This window comes from Artemia sp. Qi Xiang Cuo, chromosome 4 (assembly GCF_049724085.1).
Source record: "Artemia sp. Qi Xiang Cuo chromosome 4, ASM4972408v1, whole genome shotgun sequence".
Classification (NCBI taxonomy): domain Eukaryota; kingdom Metazoa; phylum Arthropoda; class Branchiopoda; order Anostraca; family Artemiidae; genus Artemia; species Artemia sp. Qi Xiang Cuo.
The window spans coordinates 84,415,730-84,436,164 of record NC_142797.1 but is presented as its reverse complement, the minus strand read 5'-3'; the positions used below and the strand labels follow the sequence as shown (position 1 = coordinate 84,436,164).

The following is a 20,435-nucleotide window of genomic DNA, read 5'->3' as shown; positions in this document are numbered from 1 at the left end:
AAATTATCCTGTTTTTCCCTGGTTGATGATTTAATGAGCTTAGATGATAAAAATGTCATTTATCTTACACTTTACAATATACATAAATTAAGCGTTACATATTATTAAATTCACTTACCTGAAAATAATACATTTCATTCTCTTGGCTTAGCTTCGATGTGTATGACTAATTTTTATAGTTTGTCATACACATCGATAACAAGGCTATTCCAAAATTATCCTGTTTTCTCCCTGGTTGATGATTCAATGAGCTTAGATGATAAAAATGTCATTTATCTTACACTTTATAAAATACATAAATTGAGCGCTACATATTATTAAATTCACTAACCTGAAAATAATGCATTTCATTCTCTTGGCTTAGCTTCGATGTGTATGACTAATTTGTATAGTTTGTCATACACATCGATAACAAGGCTATTCCAAAATTATCCTGTTTTCTCCCTGGTTGATGATTCAATGAGCTTAGATGAAAAAAATGTCATTTATCTGACACTTTACAAAATACATAAATTGAGCGCTACATATTATTAAATTCACTAACCTGAAAATAATTCATTTCATTCTCTTGGCTTAGCTTCGATGTGTATGACTAATTCGTATAGTTTGTCATACACATCGATAACAAGGCTATTCCAAAATTATCCTGTTTTTCCCTGGTTGATGTTTTAATGAGCTTAGATGATAAAAATATCATTTATCTGACACTTTACAAAATACATAAATTAAGCGTTACATATTATTAAATTCACTTACCTGAAAATAATACATTTCATTCTCTTGGCTTAGCTTCGATGTGTATGACTAATTTGTATAGTTTGTCATACACATCGATAACAAGGCTATTCCAAAATTATCCTGTTTTTCCCTGGTTGATGATTTAATGAGCTTAGATGATAAAAATGTCATTTATCTTACACTTTACAATATACATAAATTAAGCGTTACATATTATTAAATTCACTGACCTGAACATAATACATTTCATTCTCTTGGCTTAGCTTCGATATGTATGACTAATTTGTATAGTTTGTCATACACATCGATAACAAGGCTATAATAGCCATCGATAACAAGGCTATTCCAAAATTATCCTGTTTTTCCCTGGTTGATGATTTAATGAGCTTAGATGATAAAAATGTCATTTATCTTACACTTTACAATATACATAAATTAAGCGTTACATACTATTAAATTCACTTACCTGAAAATAATACATTTCATTCTCTTGGCTTAGCTTCGATGTGTATGACTAATTTTTATAGTTTGTCATACACATCGATAACAAGGCTATTCCAAAATTATCCTGTTTTCTCCCTGGTTGATGATTCAATGAGCTTAGATGATAAAAATGTCATTTATCTTACACTTTACAATATACATAAATTGAGCGCTACATATTATTAAATTCACTAACCTGAAAATAATGCATTTCATTCTCTTGGCTTAGCTTCGATGTGTATGACTAATTTGTATAGTTTGTCATACACATCGATAACAAGGCTATTCCAAAATTATCCTGTTTTCTCCCTGGTTGATGATTCAATGAGCTTAGATGACAAAAATGTCATTTATCTGACACTTTACAAAATACATAAATTGAGCGCTACATATTATTAAATTCACTAACCTGAAAATAATGCATTTCATTCTCTTGGCTTAGCTTCGATGTGTATGACTAATTCGTATAGTTTGTCATACACATCGATAACAAGGCTATTCCAAAATTATCCTGTTTTCTCCCTGGTTGATGTTTTAATGAGCTTAGATGATAAAAATATCATTTATCTGACACTTTACAAAATACATAAATTAAGCGTTACATATTATTAAATTCACTTACCTGAAAATAATACATTTCATTCTCTTGGCTTAGCTTCGATGTGTATGACTAATTTGTATAGTTTGTCATACACATCGATAACAAGGCTATTCCAAAATTATCCTGTTTTTCCCTGGTTGATGATTTAATGAGCTTAGATGATAAAAATGTCATTTATCTTACACTTTACAATATACATAAATTAAGCGTTACATATTATTAAATTCACTTACCTGAAAATAATACATTTCATTCTCTTGGCTTAGCTTCGATGTGTATGACTAATTTGTATAGTTTGTCATACACATCGATAACAAGGCTATTCCAAAATTATCCTGTTTTTCCCTGGTTGATGATTTAATGAGCTTAGATGATAAAAATGTCATTTATCTTACACTTTACAATATACATAAATTAAGCGTTACATATTATTAAATTCACTTACCTGAAAATAATACATTTCATTCTCTTGGCTTAGCTTCGATGTGTATGACTAATTTGTATAGTTTGTCATACACATCATCGATAACAAGGCTATTCCAAAATTATCCTGTTTTTCTCTGGTTGATGATTTAATGAACTTAGATGATAAAAATGTCATGTATCTTACACTTTACAATATACATAAATTAAGCGTTACATATTATTAAATTCACTTACCTGAAAATAATACATTTCATTCTCTTGGCTTAGCTTCGATGTGTATGACTAATTTGTATAGTTTGTCATACACATCGATAACAAGGCTATTCCAAAATTATCCTGTTTTTCTCTGGTTGATGATTTAATGAACTTAGATGATAAAAATGCCATTTATCTTACACTTTACAATATACATAAATTAAGCGTTACATACTATTAAATTCACTTAACTGAAAATAATACATTTCATTCTCTTGGCTTAGCTTCGATGTGTATGACTAATTTGTATAGTTTGTCATACACATCGATAACAAGGCTATTCCAAAATTATCCTGTTTTTCCCTGGATGATGATTTAATGAGCTTAGATGATAAAAATGTCATTTATCTTACACTTTACAATATACATAAATTAAGCCTTACATATTATTAAATTCACTTACCTGAAAATAATACATTTCATTCTCTTGGCTTAGCTTCGATGTGTATGACTAATTTGTATAGTTTGTCATACACATCGATAACAAGGCTATTCCAAAATTATCCTGTTTTTCACTGGTTGATGATTTAATGATCTTAGATGATAAAAATGTCATTTATCTTACACTTTACAATATACATAAATTAAGCGTTACATATTATTAAATTCACTTACCTGAAAATAATGCATTTCATTCTCTTGGCTTAGCTTCGATGTGTATGACTAATTCGTATAGTTTGTCATACACATCGATAACAAGGCTATTCCAAAATTATCCTGTTTTTCCCTGGTTGATGATTTAATGAGCTTAGATGATAAAAATGTCATTTATCTTACACTTTACAATATACATAAATTAAGCGTTACATATTATTAAATTCACTTACCTGAAAATAATACATTTCATTCTCTTGGCTTAGCTTCGATGTGTATGACTAATTTGTATAGTTTGTCATACACATCGATAACAAGGCTATTCCATAATTATCCTGTTTTTCCCTGGATGATGATTTAATGAGCTTAGATGATAAAATTGTCATTTATCTTACACTTTACAATATACATAAATTAAGCCTTACATATTATTAAATTCACTTACCTGAAAATAATACATTTCATTCTCTTGGCTTAGCTTCGATGTGTATGACTAATTTGTATAGTTTGTCATACACATCGATAACAAGGCTATTCCAAAATTATCCTGTTTTCTCCCTGGTTGATGATTTATTGAGTTTAGATAATAAATATGTCATTTATCTGACACTTTACAATATACATGAATTAAGCGCTACATATTATTAAATTCACTGACCTGAACATAATACATTTCATTCTCTTGGCTTAGCTTCGATATGTATGACTAATTTGTATAGTTTGTCATACACATCGATAACAATGCTATTCCAAAATTATCCTGTTTTTCCCTGGTTGATGATTTAATGAGCTTAGATGATAAAAATGTCATTTATCTTACACTTTACAATATACATAAATTAAGCGTTACATATTATTAAATTCACTTACCTGAAAATAATACATTTCATTCTCTTGGCTTACCTTTGATGTTTATGACTAACGTGTAAAGTTAGTCATACACATCTATAAAAAGGCTAATCCAAAATTATTCTGTTTTCTCCCTGGTTGATGATTTAATGAGCTTAGATGATAAAAATGTCATTTATCGGACACTTTACAAAATACATAAATTAAGCGTTACATATTATTAAATTCACTTACCTGAAAATAATACATTTAATTCTCTTGGCTTAGCTTTGATGTTTATGACTAATTTGTAAAGTTAGTCATACACATCTATAAAAAGGCTTCTCCCTGGTTGATGATTTAATGAGCATAGATGATAAAAATGGCGTTTATCTGATACTTTACAAAATACATAGAAAAAATAAAACGATTTTATTTTCAAATGTCTTACATTGTCCTGCAGATCAGTGGCAGTTTAGTCATAAAAAAGCACTAAACATATAAAACATATGAAAATCACAGCCATGACCATCGTCATAAAAATTATACATCGGTTAGATACATAATTAATAAACTAAGCACTACATACTATAAAATTCACTCACCTAAATATAATACATATCATTCTCTTGGCTTAGCTTCGATAACATATCCATTTGAAACTCGTACTTTTTCTTCTTTTGTTCGGGGTTCGATGAGCCTTCGAACCCCGAAAAAATGCATTCTTCGAAAAAATGCATTCTTCTAATACTTCACAACATACATTAAACATATAATGAAATTCACGTACCTGAAAATAATACATTTCATTTTCTTGGCTTAGCTTCTATGCGGCTGACTAATATTTATTATTAGTCATACACTTCAGTAACCATTTCAGCTGAAACTCGTACTCTTTCTTCTTTTGTTGATGATTCGATGAGCCTCGGTAAAAAAAAATTACAGTTGTCTTACACTTCACAAATTACTTTAAACATTTTATTGAATTCACTTACCTGAAAATAATAAATTTCATTCTCTTTTGCTTAGATTTGATGTGTTTGACTAATACTTTTCATTAGTCTTACACGTCGATAATAAGTTCATTTAAAACTCGTACTCTTTCTTCCTTTGTTGATGGTTCAATGAGACATGATAAAAATAATTGTATTTGTCTGGTACTTTACAAAATATATTAAACATATCATTTAATTTACTTACCTTATAATAATACATTTTTATCTCTTGGCTTAGCTTCGATGTGCATGACTGATATTCGTTACTAGTCATACGCATCGATAACAAGTTTGTTTGAAACTCTTACTCTCTCTTTCTTTGCTGTTGGCTCCATAAGCCTTGATACAAAATTGTATTTGTCTGATACTTCACGAAATACCTAAAACATATTATTAAATTCACTTACCTGGAAATAATATATTTCATTCTTTTGGCTTAGCTTTGATGTGTATGTTTAATCTTTATTATTAGTCATACTCATCAATAATAAGTTCATTTCATACCCTCACGAAGTTGTATGACTAATATTTATTATTAGTCATACACATCGATAAAAAGTTCAAATTGAAATTCGTACTCTTTCTTCCTTTGTTGATGGTTCGATGAGCCTTGATAAAAAAAATCATTTGTCTGATATTTCACAAAATATCCTACATTAAACATGTGATTAAATTCACCTACCTGAAACTACTACGTTTCATTCGTTTGGCATAGTTTCGATGTGTATGCCTAATATTGATTATTAGTCGTAGACATCGATAACAAGTACATTTGATACTCGTACTCTTTCTTCCTTTGTTGATGGTTTGATGAAGCTCGGTGAAAAAATTGTGTTTGTTTGATATTTCACAAAATATATTAAATATATTATTAAATTCACATACCTGAAAATAATTCATTTCATTCTTTTGGCTTAGCTTCGATATGTATGACTAATATTTGTTGTTAGTCGGACACATCGATATCAAGTTCATATGAAACTAGTGCTCTTTCTTCCTTTGTCGATGGTTCGATGAGCCTTGATAAAAAATTTCATGTGTCTGATACTTCAGAAGATACATTAAATATATTATTAAAGCTCTTACCTGTAAATAAGACATTTCAATCTCTTGGCTTAGCTTCGGTGCTATGACTAAGATTTATTATTAGTCATACACATATATAACAAATTCACTTGGAACTCGTACACTTTCTTCGTTTGTTTATGATATGAGCTTGGTAAAAAAAAGGTGCATTTGTCTGATACTTCATAAAATACATTAAACATGTTATTAGATTCACTTACCTGAATAATACATTTCATTCAGTTGGGTTAGCTTTGACGTGTATGGCTAATGTTTATTATTAGTCATACACATCGATAACAAGTTCATTTTAAACTCGTTCTCTTTCTTCCTTTGTTGATGGTTCTTTGAGACTAGAGAAAAAAATTGCACTTGTCTTATGTTCACAAAATACATTAAAATTCAATTTAAAATCATTAAACTATTCACTTACCTGAAAAATATTATTTATTTCACTTACATGAAAATAATCCATTTCAATCTCTTGGCTTAGCTTCAATATACATACATGACATATATTTATTATTTGTTATCCATATTATTTGTAATACATATGAATAAAAAAGTTCACCCGCAACTTGTCATGTTTCTTGCTTGGTTGGTAGTTGATCCTAGTAGATCCAAGTAAGTAGGTCCTTGAAAAGAAAAATTACATTTGACTTTTGCATCGAAACTTACTTTTGACTTATTATAAAATTGAATTACCAGAAAACCGTTCCATTTGATATTCTCGGTCAAATTTTGATGTACATGACTAATACGTATTAATGTTCATATTTCTTAATAAAAAGTTTTTGAGGCTAATTTTTTATTCCTCGCTAGCTGTTTCAAGGAATGTAGAAAAGAAAAATTACATTTGTCTTATACTTAGTTATCTACTTTAAACATATTGTAAAATTCGCTTACCCGATACATTACACCTTCATGGTTTAATTTTGTTGTATGTGACTACTGAGCATTATTAGTCAGATATAACGATAAAAAATTTATTTGAAACTTATTGTTTTTCTTGCTTTGTAGATGATTCGATGAATCTAAAACAAATGTGTTCGTCTTACATTTCTCATTTTATATTATTAATTTAAAAAACTTTTTCCACAAAATAAGTTTTTCAAAGAAAAGTAAAGAATTCCATTAAACCGAAAATGAGCAAAAAATAAAATAAATAATCTACCAATACGAGCAGAAATTAAAAAGAGTTGGGCTCAGAACCCCTATGCCTTCCCAAGGCCAGAACATAATTTGCACTTTACTGAAAAAATATAAATGCTTTTACTTTCATAACTTTAGTAAATCAAATAATATTAACATTTTGATTACTAATTATCAGTATATGTATATTAAACTGACAATTCACATCAATTTGTATTTTTTCAGTAAAGTGCAAATTATGTTCTGGCCTTGGGAAGGCATAGGGGCTTTGAACCCTACTCATGTCCGAAGTTTCCATTCCGAACCTTTTCGAAGTTTCTACGACAAGTTCTTCAATACAAAGTGCCCTGGTCTAAAGGAAAAAATAATAAATAATACATTGTGCCAACATCGTTCTTATACGCCCCAGGGCATAACTTAAAACCCTTGCTCTGAGGGCTGTGGGGGAGTGTTCTCCTCAAAAACATAATTTCTATGCGTAAATCAACTACGCTGAACAAAATGGCTAACTCAGAATTTTGATTGGATATGTTTCGGGAAAGGGTGGACGTGGAAGGGGTGTTAGTTGCCTTCCAATCACTTGCGACTATCAAAAAGGACACTAGCCGTTCCAATCCAACGAGCCCTTTTCCAAGTTTCTACGACAACTCCTTCGATACGAAGCGCACTGGTATGGAAGAAAAAAAATTAATACATTGTGCCAACATCGTTCTTTACTTAGGCAGCGCGATTGCGCTGCTAATGAAACACATTTGTAGAATTCCCTTACCTGAAAATTTTACATTTCAACTTTGTAGTTAGTTTCAATATCTATGACTAATATATGTTATTAGTGATATACATCGATAAGAAGATCATTCGTAACCTATCCTATTTCTTCCTTGGTTGACTGATCAGTGAGCCTAGATAAGAAAATTGCATTCGTCTTGTTCTTCACAATTTATACTAAACATATTTTAAAATTCACTTATCTGAAAATGATACATTTGATTGCTGTAGCTTAGTTTCGATGGGTATAACTTAAATGTAGTATTACTCATATACATCGATAAAAAGCTTTTGAAAAAAAAATATGCCTTGATTTTTCGATGAACTTAGGAAAGAAAAATGCATTCTCAATATTTCAAGATTAAGATTAAAAACATTATGCAATTCATAACAAGGTTATTTGAAAATCATCCTTTTTCCTCCTTGGGTGATGATACGACGAGCCTAGATAAAAAAAATTACAGTTGTCTTATTCTTCACAAAATATATTAAGCTTATTATTAAATTCACTTACCTTAAAATAATAGATATCATCTTCGTGGCTTAATTTCAATGTATTGATTAATATGTATTATTAGTCATTTACGTTTATAATAAGTTTATTCTCAATTCATTCTGTTTCTTTTTGTTGATGGCATGATGATCCTAGAAAAGAAAAAAAATAATTTGTCTGATTTTATAAAATACGTTAAACATATTATTGAATTCAATTGCCTTAAAATAATAAATTTTATCTTCGTGGCTTAGTTTCAACGCCTATGAGTTACAAGTTCATTCGCAATTTGTCCTGCCTCTTCCATGGTTGTCTGATCAGTGAGCCTAGAGAAGAAAATTGTGTTCATCTTATACCTGAAAATTATATATTTGATTATTATGGCTTTGTTTTGATGTATATGACTTAAATGCATTATTACTCATACACATCGATAAAAAGCTTTTGAAATTTTTATTCTGCCTTGATTTTTCGATGAAATTAGAGAAGAAAAAATGCATTCTCGATACTTCAAGATTAAGATTAAAAACATTATGCAAATCATATCAAGGTTATTCAAAAATTATCCTTTTTATTCCTTAGTTGAGGATACGATGAGCCTAGATAAGAAAAATTGCACTTTTCTTATGTTTCGCAAAATACATTAAACAGATTATTAAATACACTTACCTTAAAATAATAGATTTCATCTTCATCAGTGTGTCGACTAATATGCATTATTAGTCGTATAAGTTATGAAAATTTTATTCTCAACTCATTCTGTTTCCTTTTTGTTGATGGTCCGATGATCCTAGAAAAGAAAAAAATAATTTGTCTGATACTTCATAAAATACATTGAACATATTACTAAATTCACTCACCTTAAAATTATATATTTCATCTTTGTTGATTAGCTTTAACGCATATGATTAATATGTTGTATTGGACAAATATCTTGACAACAAGTCTATTCTCAACTCATCCTGTTTCTTCCTTTGCTGATGGTCCGATGATCCAAGAAAAGAAAAAATAATATGTCTTATGCTTCAAAATTTACTTTAAATCTATTTTTATAAAATCAACTTACTTGAAACTGTTCCTTTTCATCTTCTCAGTTTAATTCTGATGTATATGACTGATACGTATTGTTAGTCATATACTTAAATAACAAGTTTTAGAAAACTTATTTTTTTTTATTTCTTGGTTGATCTGCATTTCAACCATTTAGAAAAACACTGCATTTAGAAAAGGTGTATGTGTATGGATGTATAAATACTTCAATACTTACTTAACCATATTAGTTTCATTATCTTGCAACATCCTAGTAATATAATATATAGCTCAGCATCAAATACCTTTTTCTCTTGAGAACCATTTAGAAACTAAATTGGTACACATGTTGCGTCTCTACATGTAGCCTACCTAACCATGACGTCATACGGTTTTATCTTATAAAGCCAGAAAGATAAAGAATATGACGTCATTAAATTTTTGAATTTTTATCACGCTTTAGAAACTTATGATTGGATTTTTTTTCTCCTATTACATTGTTCATGTTCATACTTGGAAATCGAAGTTGAACTAATGAATGATTATCACTTTACCCGAAATCAGTCTTTTCCATCTTCTTTGTCCAATTTTGTTGTGTACAATAAGTTTACTTTATTGATAATTAATTTCAATAAAAACTACTTTATACTCGTTTTTTTTTCATCCCTGGTAGTGCATGAGATTTCTTAGAAAAGAGTTAACTGTATACAGAAAAAACATTACTTACCCAATATTGATCCTTTTCCATCTTTGTGGCTTGATTTCGTGTATATAACCATAATGTATTATTAGTTATTTACTTCTAAGAGTTTACTCGAAACCAAACTCGCTTACGTGAAACTGGTTCTCTTCATCTTTGTCGTAGGCTACAATTTTGATGCACATGGTGAATGTATGCTTGTTTGTCATGTGCTTGTATAAAAAATATGTTTGAAAATCATTCTATTTTTCCTTGGGGGCTGATTCTATGAACCCGTCAACTAAAATAAAAGCGTGTTTCTATGCGTGAAAACATAAATCATTGTAAAATTCACTTAATTGAAACTTGTCCTCTTCGTCTTCATGTCTTAATTTTGGTATATATGACGAACATGTGTTATTAGTCATATATTTCAACAAAAAGTTTATTATTATTATTTAATTTGATTATTATTGTTTATTTATTTAATTTTTTTGTTTTTATTTTATTAACCAATCAATAATGTATGAATTATTTTCATTTATTAACTGCGCCCTCTGCTTTATTTTAATAAAAATAACATTTAAAAATTTACAAAATGATTATAAGCGTTATAAATCTTTGAGTCCAGCGCAAGTGCCCCCTCTGTCCCTCCCCTAAAACCGCCTCTGATCGAGATCCAAAAATTTTCTTCAAGTAGATCATCTGATGACAAGAATTTAGGGATAACGCTTCTCCCCTCCTTCCCTACAGAGGTCGGGTTGTGTCTGTTCATTCTAAAAGCAAAACTCAGACACTCGCTTTTACTTCCTATCTCGTTTGATGTGCAAATGACAAATTCTGGAAAATTCTCGGCTTCCCCACGAATGAGTCGGTTTGCAGCTAGACTCGGTTCACTCTAGTTTGGGGCCTGATTTTTATATTTATATGCCATTTAAGAATATTTCAAAATAAAATAATCGTAAAAAAGAACAAAGAAATTGAAAATTTGGAACTTCCAGATTGAGCTTTCTGGAATTATTTTGTATTAACCTAAAAGGTTTTTTGAAATTTCTATCTCAGGAAATGGGAACTTCGTGGGCGGGTGTAAAAAGGGAGGCTTTGAATAGATTGGGGTGGAGGAGGAGCGTGCGTAGCTGTGTTGGCCTCAGGCGGCTTGGTGCTGCGATGAGTTGTTAGTAGTAGTAGTAGTAGTAGTATCTCAGGTATGTGAGAGATAATTCCATGTTCTACATGTAACCGGCATTAAATAATCCATTGATGTAATGTAATTGGCGAGTCACAAATGTAACTGTAAAAAGTCAATTAAAAAGTTAAAAAATTGGTCAAACTAAGCTAAAAAAATACAATAAACACAAGTTAAAAGAGTTAAAAGGGACATTAAAAAAATTGGGGGAACAAAATAAGAGAATAAACACAAAAAAGAGGACAAAATATAACTGTATATTATATATGAATTTAAAAAATATTAGGGACACTCAAAAAGAGGGGGAGGGACAAAGCAAGCAAATAAATGTAAAAACCGGGTAGCACCATCGTCCAATAAAAAAGGGAAAAATTAGTGCGGTATTTTACTTATTTTTTCTGTAATGAAGGTGGCAAAAGTTTTTTTTCATATCTGGAGGTGACGTGGTGAATGGGGGAAAAAATAGGGATGGGCTCAGAAACAGCTCGAGATGGCCGTAATCTGGATGGGAAGTGACGTTTGGGGAAAATTCTTGCCATACGAGGGTTTGTTATTGCGTTTGTTGCAAAACGGAGGTTACAAGTTGTTGTAGTTTCTTGTCCATTTCATGACACCCATTTATAAAAATTCTCGAGTTTTTATCCTTTTTCGTTATTGAAGTAGTGATCATTGACTTGGAAAAAAAATTACTTGTAATTTGGAATGGCACGGGACCGGTTTGAACCGCGGGATCTTCAATCCTTATTCTTTTGCAAGAAAAAAAATATTTGAAATTACGCTTTTGAAATGTTAAACTATTAAATTCAAACAAGCTCGATATTGGCTTGCTTAGAACTGGTGGTAGGGAGTGCCACAGAGGATTAATATCTGCTTGGTGGTACTGACTCCTGGGTTTGATCCCAGCCACAGCAGAGCCAACGCAAGGACCTTTGTAATCAAGAAGGGTCGTTAATATGGTGGCTGGCGTTTACCCCCCCCCCCTTCGAAAATACCCCTCCCTCGCGGTAGATACCTCCCGGAAAATACCCCCCCCCTGATGAAAATACCCCCACCCCAAAAAATACCACCCCTCCCCCATGGAAAAAAAGGCTTTCCAAATTTAAGAATTTTATTTTAGTTTTGTGTTTTGTATTATCTGTAGGGGGGAGGAATTTTGGTACTTGCGCCACTCACTCAAGCTTACGCTGTGTAAAACTCGAGAACAAACCGGTTTCTTCGTTAGTTTCTTTCAGCTTAGCGTGAGACAAGACAAAGACAAGTGGCAGAATAGATAGGAAATATATGATTTGGGCTATATATTTGCACATAAGGGGGGTTGGGAGAATTTGGACAGTTTGAAGTCAGAAAATAATTCTTACTTCATAATATGCAGAATAATTATACTTAATACATTTTGCATGCAGACTCGCTGTGCTTCCCCCCCCCCTAATGTGCAAATATATAGTCCAAATCTGTTTCTAAAGTAACGAAGAAACCGGTCTGTTCTCGAGCTTTACATATCGTAAACTTGAGTGAATGGCGTATAATACCCTAGTACCGGAATTTTTCATGGAGAATTTTTTTCCGGATTTTCTGGTATTATTTAAAAACGATTCGTTTTAAGTTTTGATATTGCTCCTTACTTTCAGCTGAAAAAAGTTTTTTTTAAAATTAAATTTCTGGTCTCTTTTAAATAATAATATCGGGAAATCCGGCTCTCTCTCCATGGAAGATTCCGGTTCTTGTGTATTATACGCCACTCACTCAAGTTTACCCTGTGTAAAACTCAAGAACAAACCGGTTTCTTCGTTAGTTTCTTCGTTATTTTAGAAACAAATTTTGGCTATATATTTGAACATTACGGTGGGGGGGGGGGGTTAAAGTGTGGCTGGTCTACATTCAAAATGTGGTAGGTATAATTATTCTGCATATTATGTAGTAAGAATTATTTCTGACTTTAAGTTGTCTAAATACTCTACCCCCACCCCCTTATGTGCAGATATATAACCCAAATTATATATTTTCCATCTATTTTGTCACTTGTCTTCGTATTGTCTCGCGCTAAGCTGGAAGCAACCGGTTTGTTCTTGAGTTTTACACAGCGTAAACTTGAGTGAGTCGCGTATAATACACAAGTACCAAAATTCCTTGTTCCTACGGAAAAAAAAAACTAAACTAAAAAATTATCAAATTTTGAAAGCCTTATTTTCTACCGGGGGGATTTTCCGAGGGAGGGGTGTTTTCCGCGGGGGGGGGGGGGTAAACGCCTAGAACCCGTTAATGTGACCATGAAAAAAGTTTTGCCGACCCTGCTATAGATGCATCAAATGGATTTTCTTATTTTGGCTGTTAGATGCGAATCTTAGCTTAGTATATTCTGAGAAAATTCTGTCAAGAAACAAAACAAAAAACACCTCGAGCCCCAAAACCACTTTGGATGTTAAATATTTAAGTATTTTAAAAATATTAAATGAATATTGAAAATACATTAAAATATTCAAAGATATTCTTAGAGATTCTTTTTGTAAGGACAGTGAAATGGCCGATTATCATGGAGCTCAGCTTGTCAAGTGGAGGTAAGCTCAACTTTTGTGTCGACCTGCTGTCGACAGAGACTAATAGAACGCTTTGGCTGTCGACATAAAATTCAACTCGAATGCACTCATTATCTGCCTTGCTGACAGGTTTTATGAATTGAACGAGGCCCTTTATGTTCAACGATTCATTAATATAAACAAAGGTAAACATTAACGTCAGAGTGACTTTATCTCGTCAAACTTTTATAATATGGAAACCTGAAGGAACGGGAAGGGAGAGGTGTCCTTTATGATAAAGTCCCACTGTGGATGCTATATGATTTTAACCAGATATTTTTTTCATAATTTGTCGATTTTTCAGTCAGTAGATTCATCTCCCAATGATTACCCCCCTGAAATGAATTCCTGCCCCAGAAATAACCCTGACTCCAACCATCCAGCTCTTGATGTTCTCTTGAGAAATAAAGCTTGTATTGATGTCATATTCGTGAAACATCCAGGGAGAGGCCTTCAGCTACTCACTTTTACCAAGAGGGAATTATGAGACCAAGGGTGATTTTAGAGTAGAAGTAAAGAGATTGCTAGTATTACCATATTAATTCGAAATAAAAAATGTATACATACAAAATTGGAGGTGTGTTTCCGTGCCGTAATTCTCGTCTTGGAACAACAATTAAAATGTTCAAATGTGGATTTTGGGTCATATTCCTCCTCTATTAAATATTTCTCAATGTCCAGAACCTTCTGTCCTGTCCTCAATGTCCAGAACTGCTGTTCAAATAAATAATCTAATGATTTTAATCATTTTGTAATTTTTTAATTTCATTTTTATTAAATAAAGTAGAGGGTGTAGTTAATAAATGAGAATTATTAATACATTATTCTTCAATTAATAAAATAAAAATAAATTAAAAGTAATTGAATTAGAATAATTAATAATAATAAAATAATTTTGATGATAAATAAAAAAATAATACAAAAATTACTAATTAATGAATTTAAATAATTTGGTTAATAAATTAAAATTGTGTTAAAATTTGGTTCACAATAATTAGTGAATGATTACATGTGTAATTTTTTGTGAAGGCGTTAATAGATGAAAGGTAATGAAAGAATGGAACAATAAGCTTGAAAACATAGTATTAGATTCAACTTTGGTTTGCAGACCACTTCTTGGAAGTTTCATTTTCGCGGCACTGAGGATCATGGTTGGGTCATGGTTATAAATTCGTTCATTGAACACTATCAAATGTTATATTTGATAGCATATAAAAATGTCGATAATTTCGTGGTCGACCGTCGAAACACCACATGTACTGGCTACACTGTCATTATTGACTCTGGGAAACCGGATTAGTATTCCAACTGGTAATTGGGGGGGAGAGTGTGCTTAGCACATTTTTTTATTTAAAAACAGATTAAAGAAGTATATTTGAATAAAGATATATAAATTTTCTTTTCTTTTGTTTACGAGAAAGGTGTAATGACAGAGAATATCTCTTTTATTTTTTAACTGATTGAATAATCGGTTAAGACTCAACGGGTTGTAGCCCTCTTTCATCAGGCGCTCTCTTGCCTTTTCTAGGTGGTTGTTGGGGGTGGGGGTGTTTACGTGTAGTTTGTGAAAACATCAGTTCTGTTCAGACTTACTAACAATTATATCTTTATATTTATAAGTTAAGCATGCATAGCATAAGAACTCAATCCTTTGAAATCTGCAACGATGGTTTATTGGACCAAATTTATTGGCTTTATTGTATACATTCATAGCCTCTGCAAAGCCTAGGTCTACACTTCACAGCTAAAACAACCACAAAACACTCCTTGGAGGGCTAAATCTCCATGTAAAAGGCTTGACGGTGTCTAAACGACCCTTAAATATTGTGAAATTCAATATGTCTAGCCCTGGCCTCCTCTAAAAAAAAAAACACATTACGTCCAGGCTTTAGAATTCCTTAGCCAGTAATTTTATCAATATGTCTACCTTGAAAAGCCATTCTGACGGTATATTGGTCAACTCCTATTGGCCAATGGGCTCACTTGCGTAGATGTTCTTATGTGTATTTAATAGATTTGGCAAAACTTATTTCTTAAAAAATATTGAGAATAAACTCATCAAAACCGCAAAATACTAATACTAAGCAAAATACTAATACAAAATACTAAGCAGGGATGTGCTATGAGTGTTATCTATAGCGATTTAGTACTATAGATTAAAATAACACATTATATACTGCATGTTCAGACTATATATTAGGAACGCCGTTTATATTTGACCTACTCTGTAAATTACTTAAGGTATCTTCATCATTTTCATCTGATGTCTGTTCGGGTTCGGCTGTAGCTTGACCAATGTCAGCTGTACAAGGGCTGGTGCCCAGACTGCAAAGCTTGAGTTTTTCCAATGCCTCAAGTTGCCGAGTTAAGTTTCTGGTGACGATGATCACCACCTTTCCTAACGATAAGTAATCATTTCCGTTAGTAAGCAACAGCAAGGTCTCTGGAGGTTTTTTGTTGTTGTTGTTTTTTTTTCTGCAGACTAACCACCCACGCATATAATATTTTGTAATATGTGGTAAGTGCCAAGAGTAGCGACAGGCCAGCATGATTAAAGGTGCGACAGGTGTTGCTTTAAAAGTATTATATGTACCACTCTTGAACATAAAGACCCCCCTGTAATTTGGCCCAAAGGAATTCTCTCAGAAAATACTAAAAAAGATGCGACCTAAAAAATGTTTTGAAGTGCTGGAACACCCCCCTTCTTATCAAGATTTCGACCTGATTTTCCAGCTATTTTCAGGCGTCCAAGCAGATCAATGCGTTCTTCGAGACTTAGTTGCTGTTCACCTGCCGTCGTTACACACCGTGCTGAAAGAGCATGACATCGAGTTAAGTCTAGTCACCGTCAATTGGTTTTTAACCATTTTCTCGTCAGTGTTGCCGTTTCGTCAGCTACTGTTACTCTGGGATAATTTCTTTTTGTACGGAAGCATTGTTATGTTCAAGCTCTCTTTGATGCTGCTACGGTCACAAGAAGAGTTTTTACGGGCGAGACAAAATTCTGGTGACATATTTAGTGCAGTGTCGAACTTAGTCAATTCGACAGAAAATCCGTATGATTTATTAAAGGTATTTAGTTTTGTTTTCGGCATTTATTTTAAATGTTGGCCTGCAAAAAACTAAGGTAAGCCAATAGTAGGCCTGTATGTTCTAATAATATGTTCTCTGCAAACTATTGTTTTTGATAGTTTTTAGCAAACTTCTTTTCCCTGTTAGCTACTTCTAAACATGATATTAGTTTATCCTACCACTTTCCCTCCTAATTCTTCAATGATCAGCAAATCCGATAAATTACCAATTTTTCCGATTATTTCTAGGTATGATCAAATAAATGTGGTAAGAGTCTTAGAAATTCTTGTAAATTATGTGTTTTTGAGATCTTACTGAATTAATTCAGTAAATGATTTACATTTCCTGGAGCGTACCAGTAAAGACCAAACTGACCTGTGAGCTTGCTTTGTTTACTTTTTGATGGTTGGTAAGTTCTATCAAATTTTCCTTTTTGATTTCCCCTATTTAATTCACAGTATTTGTCGATATCTTCTGTTTTACGCAATGATAAGATAATATTTATTTTCAGAAGACTACTACAAGCTCTAATAGAGGCGAATTTGCTCCTTATGTCAAGTAAAAGAGAACAAAAACAAAACAGAAACCACCAAAACAATGGACAAGCATTAAAAACTAGTGCAAAAGAAGCCTAGAACTCTAGTTCATATAAATGGTCTACAAAAAAATTAAAACAAATTAGTAAAATACAGCGTATAAAAATAACATGTCCAAAACTTAATGAAGAAAACACTGCACAATGAATGGCAAAAAAAAGAAAGTGAAAGAAGGAGCTATAGATACAAAGATATAGATATAGATAAAAATAAAGATACAAAGATATAGATAAAAATAATACTTTATTGATAAGAGACTATCACTTGCTAAAAAAAAACTGAATTCGCTTTTCAGTTAGGTTTCACATACTAACGCCAAATTGTAATTTCTCAATTTTTTTGGTTTTGAAACTTGTTGTTTATTATCTTGGATGGACAATATGTTTTGCTAAATTCTCAAGTCAGAAGCAATAAAAAATTTGATTAATCAAAACTTGATCAAAAGGGAAAAAAAGCGTAAATGCAGATCTAAAACGGAAGCGTGTTTTTTAAATCATATCAGATAGGAAGCAATATTAAGGGTGGTGATTAAATATTAAATATATCAAATGGCTGATTATTTAGAATTATGTCTAAAGTCTAATTGAATTTTGGTTTAATTCAAGTTTATTATCGATCAAATTTTGAAGTTTAATTTATCGAAGTTTAATGAATTTAGTTTGGTTTAAAATTCATTTCAAAGTGTAATTTTATTGAAGGTTTAAATTTTTAACGATTTAAACTCTTTCCAAGTCATTATTTTGTAAGAACAAGCAGCATTCAGAATGTTCGGTTATGAATTTTCATGTTGATGAAATTTTTGGTGTCGCATGGACTGGATTTCTTAAAAAAAAAAGCCTGCTCCAAAGGGACATTACTAATTTGTACTTGTTGTACTTTATCGTAAATAATTTCTTAGGCCAAACTGACTTTCCATTTATAATTGGAACAAATTGAAAATATTTGGAAAAAAAGTCTTTTCTCCATATTAATAATAAAAATTTGTAAAAAAAAGGTCGGTAATAAAAGTCTAGACTTGTTATGATTAGGGGGGAAAAGGCTGTTTGTGTTATTTTTTCACAACACTATTGAAATGTCGCATCTTTTTTTCTATATTTTCATATCGTTTACATTATTTGATGGTTTATCATTCTAGAGGTTTATCATTCTAGACTTGTTAAATGTATGTCTCTTTTCTCCTTACGTCCCCCTTCTTTAATTTTGATTGCTCCAGTAAAAAAAAAACAATCTTGTTATATTTCATGTAGAAAAAGAAACCCATAATGTATGGGCCGTAATTAGTCAATAATTAGCATTGTCTCTTTGTATTATCTGTAGTATATTATTAGAACATCAGGGCAGACTATTGTTATGGACAAAACTCTTCTTCCGATCGACAGTATAGTACAAGAACATTATAGTACAGTATAGACAGTATAGTATAGGATTAATGTCCTGGTTAGGTGCTTTTTCAAAGTAAAATGAGAGTTTGCTCAAACATGGGTTACCATTGAGTAAAGAATGAGCACTTTCAGTATTAAAGGCGTTTAGGATGATAGAATAATGGAATTCCGAGTTGCTACTTTTCAAAAAAAGGAACATGTTTTTCAACAATAGTTAATTCAATTTACTCAATTTTCATATGTCCTTGAAGGTTGTCTAGTAGCCTTATTCTTTCACAGTGCGAGGATATGCCTTCTGCATGCCTTCTGCCTTCTGCATGTTGAAAGAAGGATATGCCTTCTGCATGCCTTCTGCATGTTGAAAGAAGGATATGCCTTCTGCATGCCTTCTGCCTTCTGCATGTTGAAAGAAGGATATGCCTTCTGCATGCCTAATGGTCGTCTGATAGATGAAGAAGGTCCGTAGTGTGGAGTGACGTTTTCTCTCGACCTCTTTGGCAAGCGACTTTGAATCATGAATTTGGCTTTTGAAGATGATATTCGGGAGACATTGATGAAACAGTCTTCAAACATTTCCAAGCCACCAATTTACAACAAAGGTTAATTCAGTTTACTTAATTTCCGTCTGTCCTTGAAGATTGTCTTGTAGCCTTCTTCTTTCCAAGTGCGCGAATATGCCTTTTGTATGCCTAGCGGTTTTTTGCTAACAGAAGAAGTTCCGTGGTAAGGAGTGAAGTTTTCTTTCGACCTCTTTGAAGAGTGACCTTGAACCAAGAATTTGACTTCCGAAGATGATCTTTGGGAGACGATAACGACCCATTCTTTACAAAGCTCCAAGTCAACGGAACTCATGGAGCTGAATTTTTATGAGGATTGTTTGTTTGATTTTGAGACGTTGGAGAAGTTCCAGATTAGAGACTGTATCTAAGGAGGTAACCAGCGATATGGGACAGGCATTTACTTTCAAGGATGCAAGTTTGCCCTTACGCCCGCATTCAGCGTCTTTATCTCGCATGTGTAGGTAGCAATTTGGATCATCAAGGTGTTAAGAAATTGTATTTTCAGTCTCAAGAACATGTCTTTACTTCGTCGTATTTGCAAAAGGGCTTTAATCCTGTTTATTTATTTCCCTCAAAATCGAGGCTTATAGAAAACACATAAATGAAATTGCCCAAAAAAATAAAAAATACTTCAACAAATAAAAGAAAGCATTAATTTACAATAATTTTCTAACATAATTGAATAAAATACTTAAAAAAACAACAAAGTATCAAACATTATTTAAATCCTAGAGGGTAAGGGTAGTACATAAAGCGAATATTTTCAGGCTTACCATAAAAATTATCGGTCTTAATCGTATCTAATCCGACCGGATCTTTAATTTTAAATCTCAAACTTCAGTATTGCTAAAACAAATTTGAAAACCAAGTAAAATTTACAATAGCTAAAATAGAAAACCCAAATTGAAGAAAAATCGCAGATTTTTCAATCAAAGGCAGCGAAAAAGCGCTGCTTAAGTA

The 20,435-nt window shown here is 31.9% G+C and overlaps 1 protein-coding gene across 1 annotated transcript in view; it reads left to right on the top strand.

Annotated features, from left to right (window-relative positions):
* LOC148953544 (small G protein signaling modulator 3) overlaps nucleotides 1–20,435 on the top strand; it is a 123,601-nt gene that overhangs the window by 57,989 nt on the left and 45,177 nt on the right. Inside the window, exon 5 of the mRNA XM_089088593.1 lies at nucleotides 16,609–16,937. Within this exon, the coding sequence (XP_088944719.1) occupies nucleotides 16,609–16,937 (329 nt within the window). The remainder of the gene's footprint in view (nucleotides 1–16,608; nucleotides 16,938–20,435) is intronic.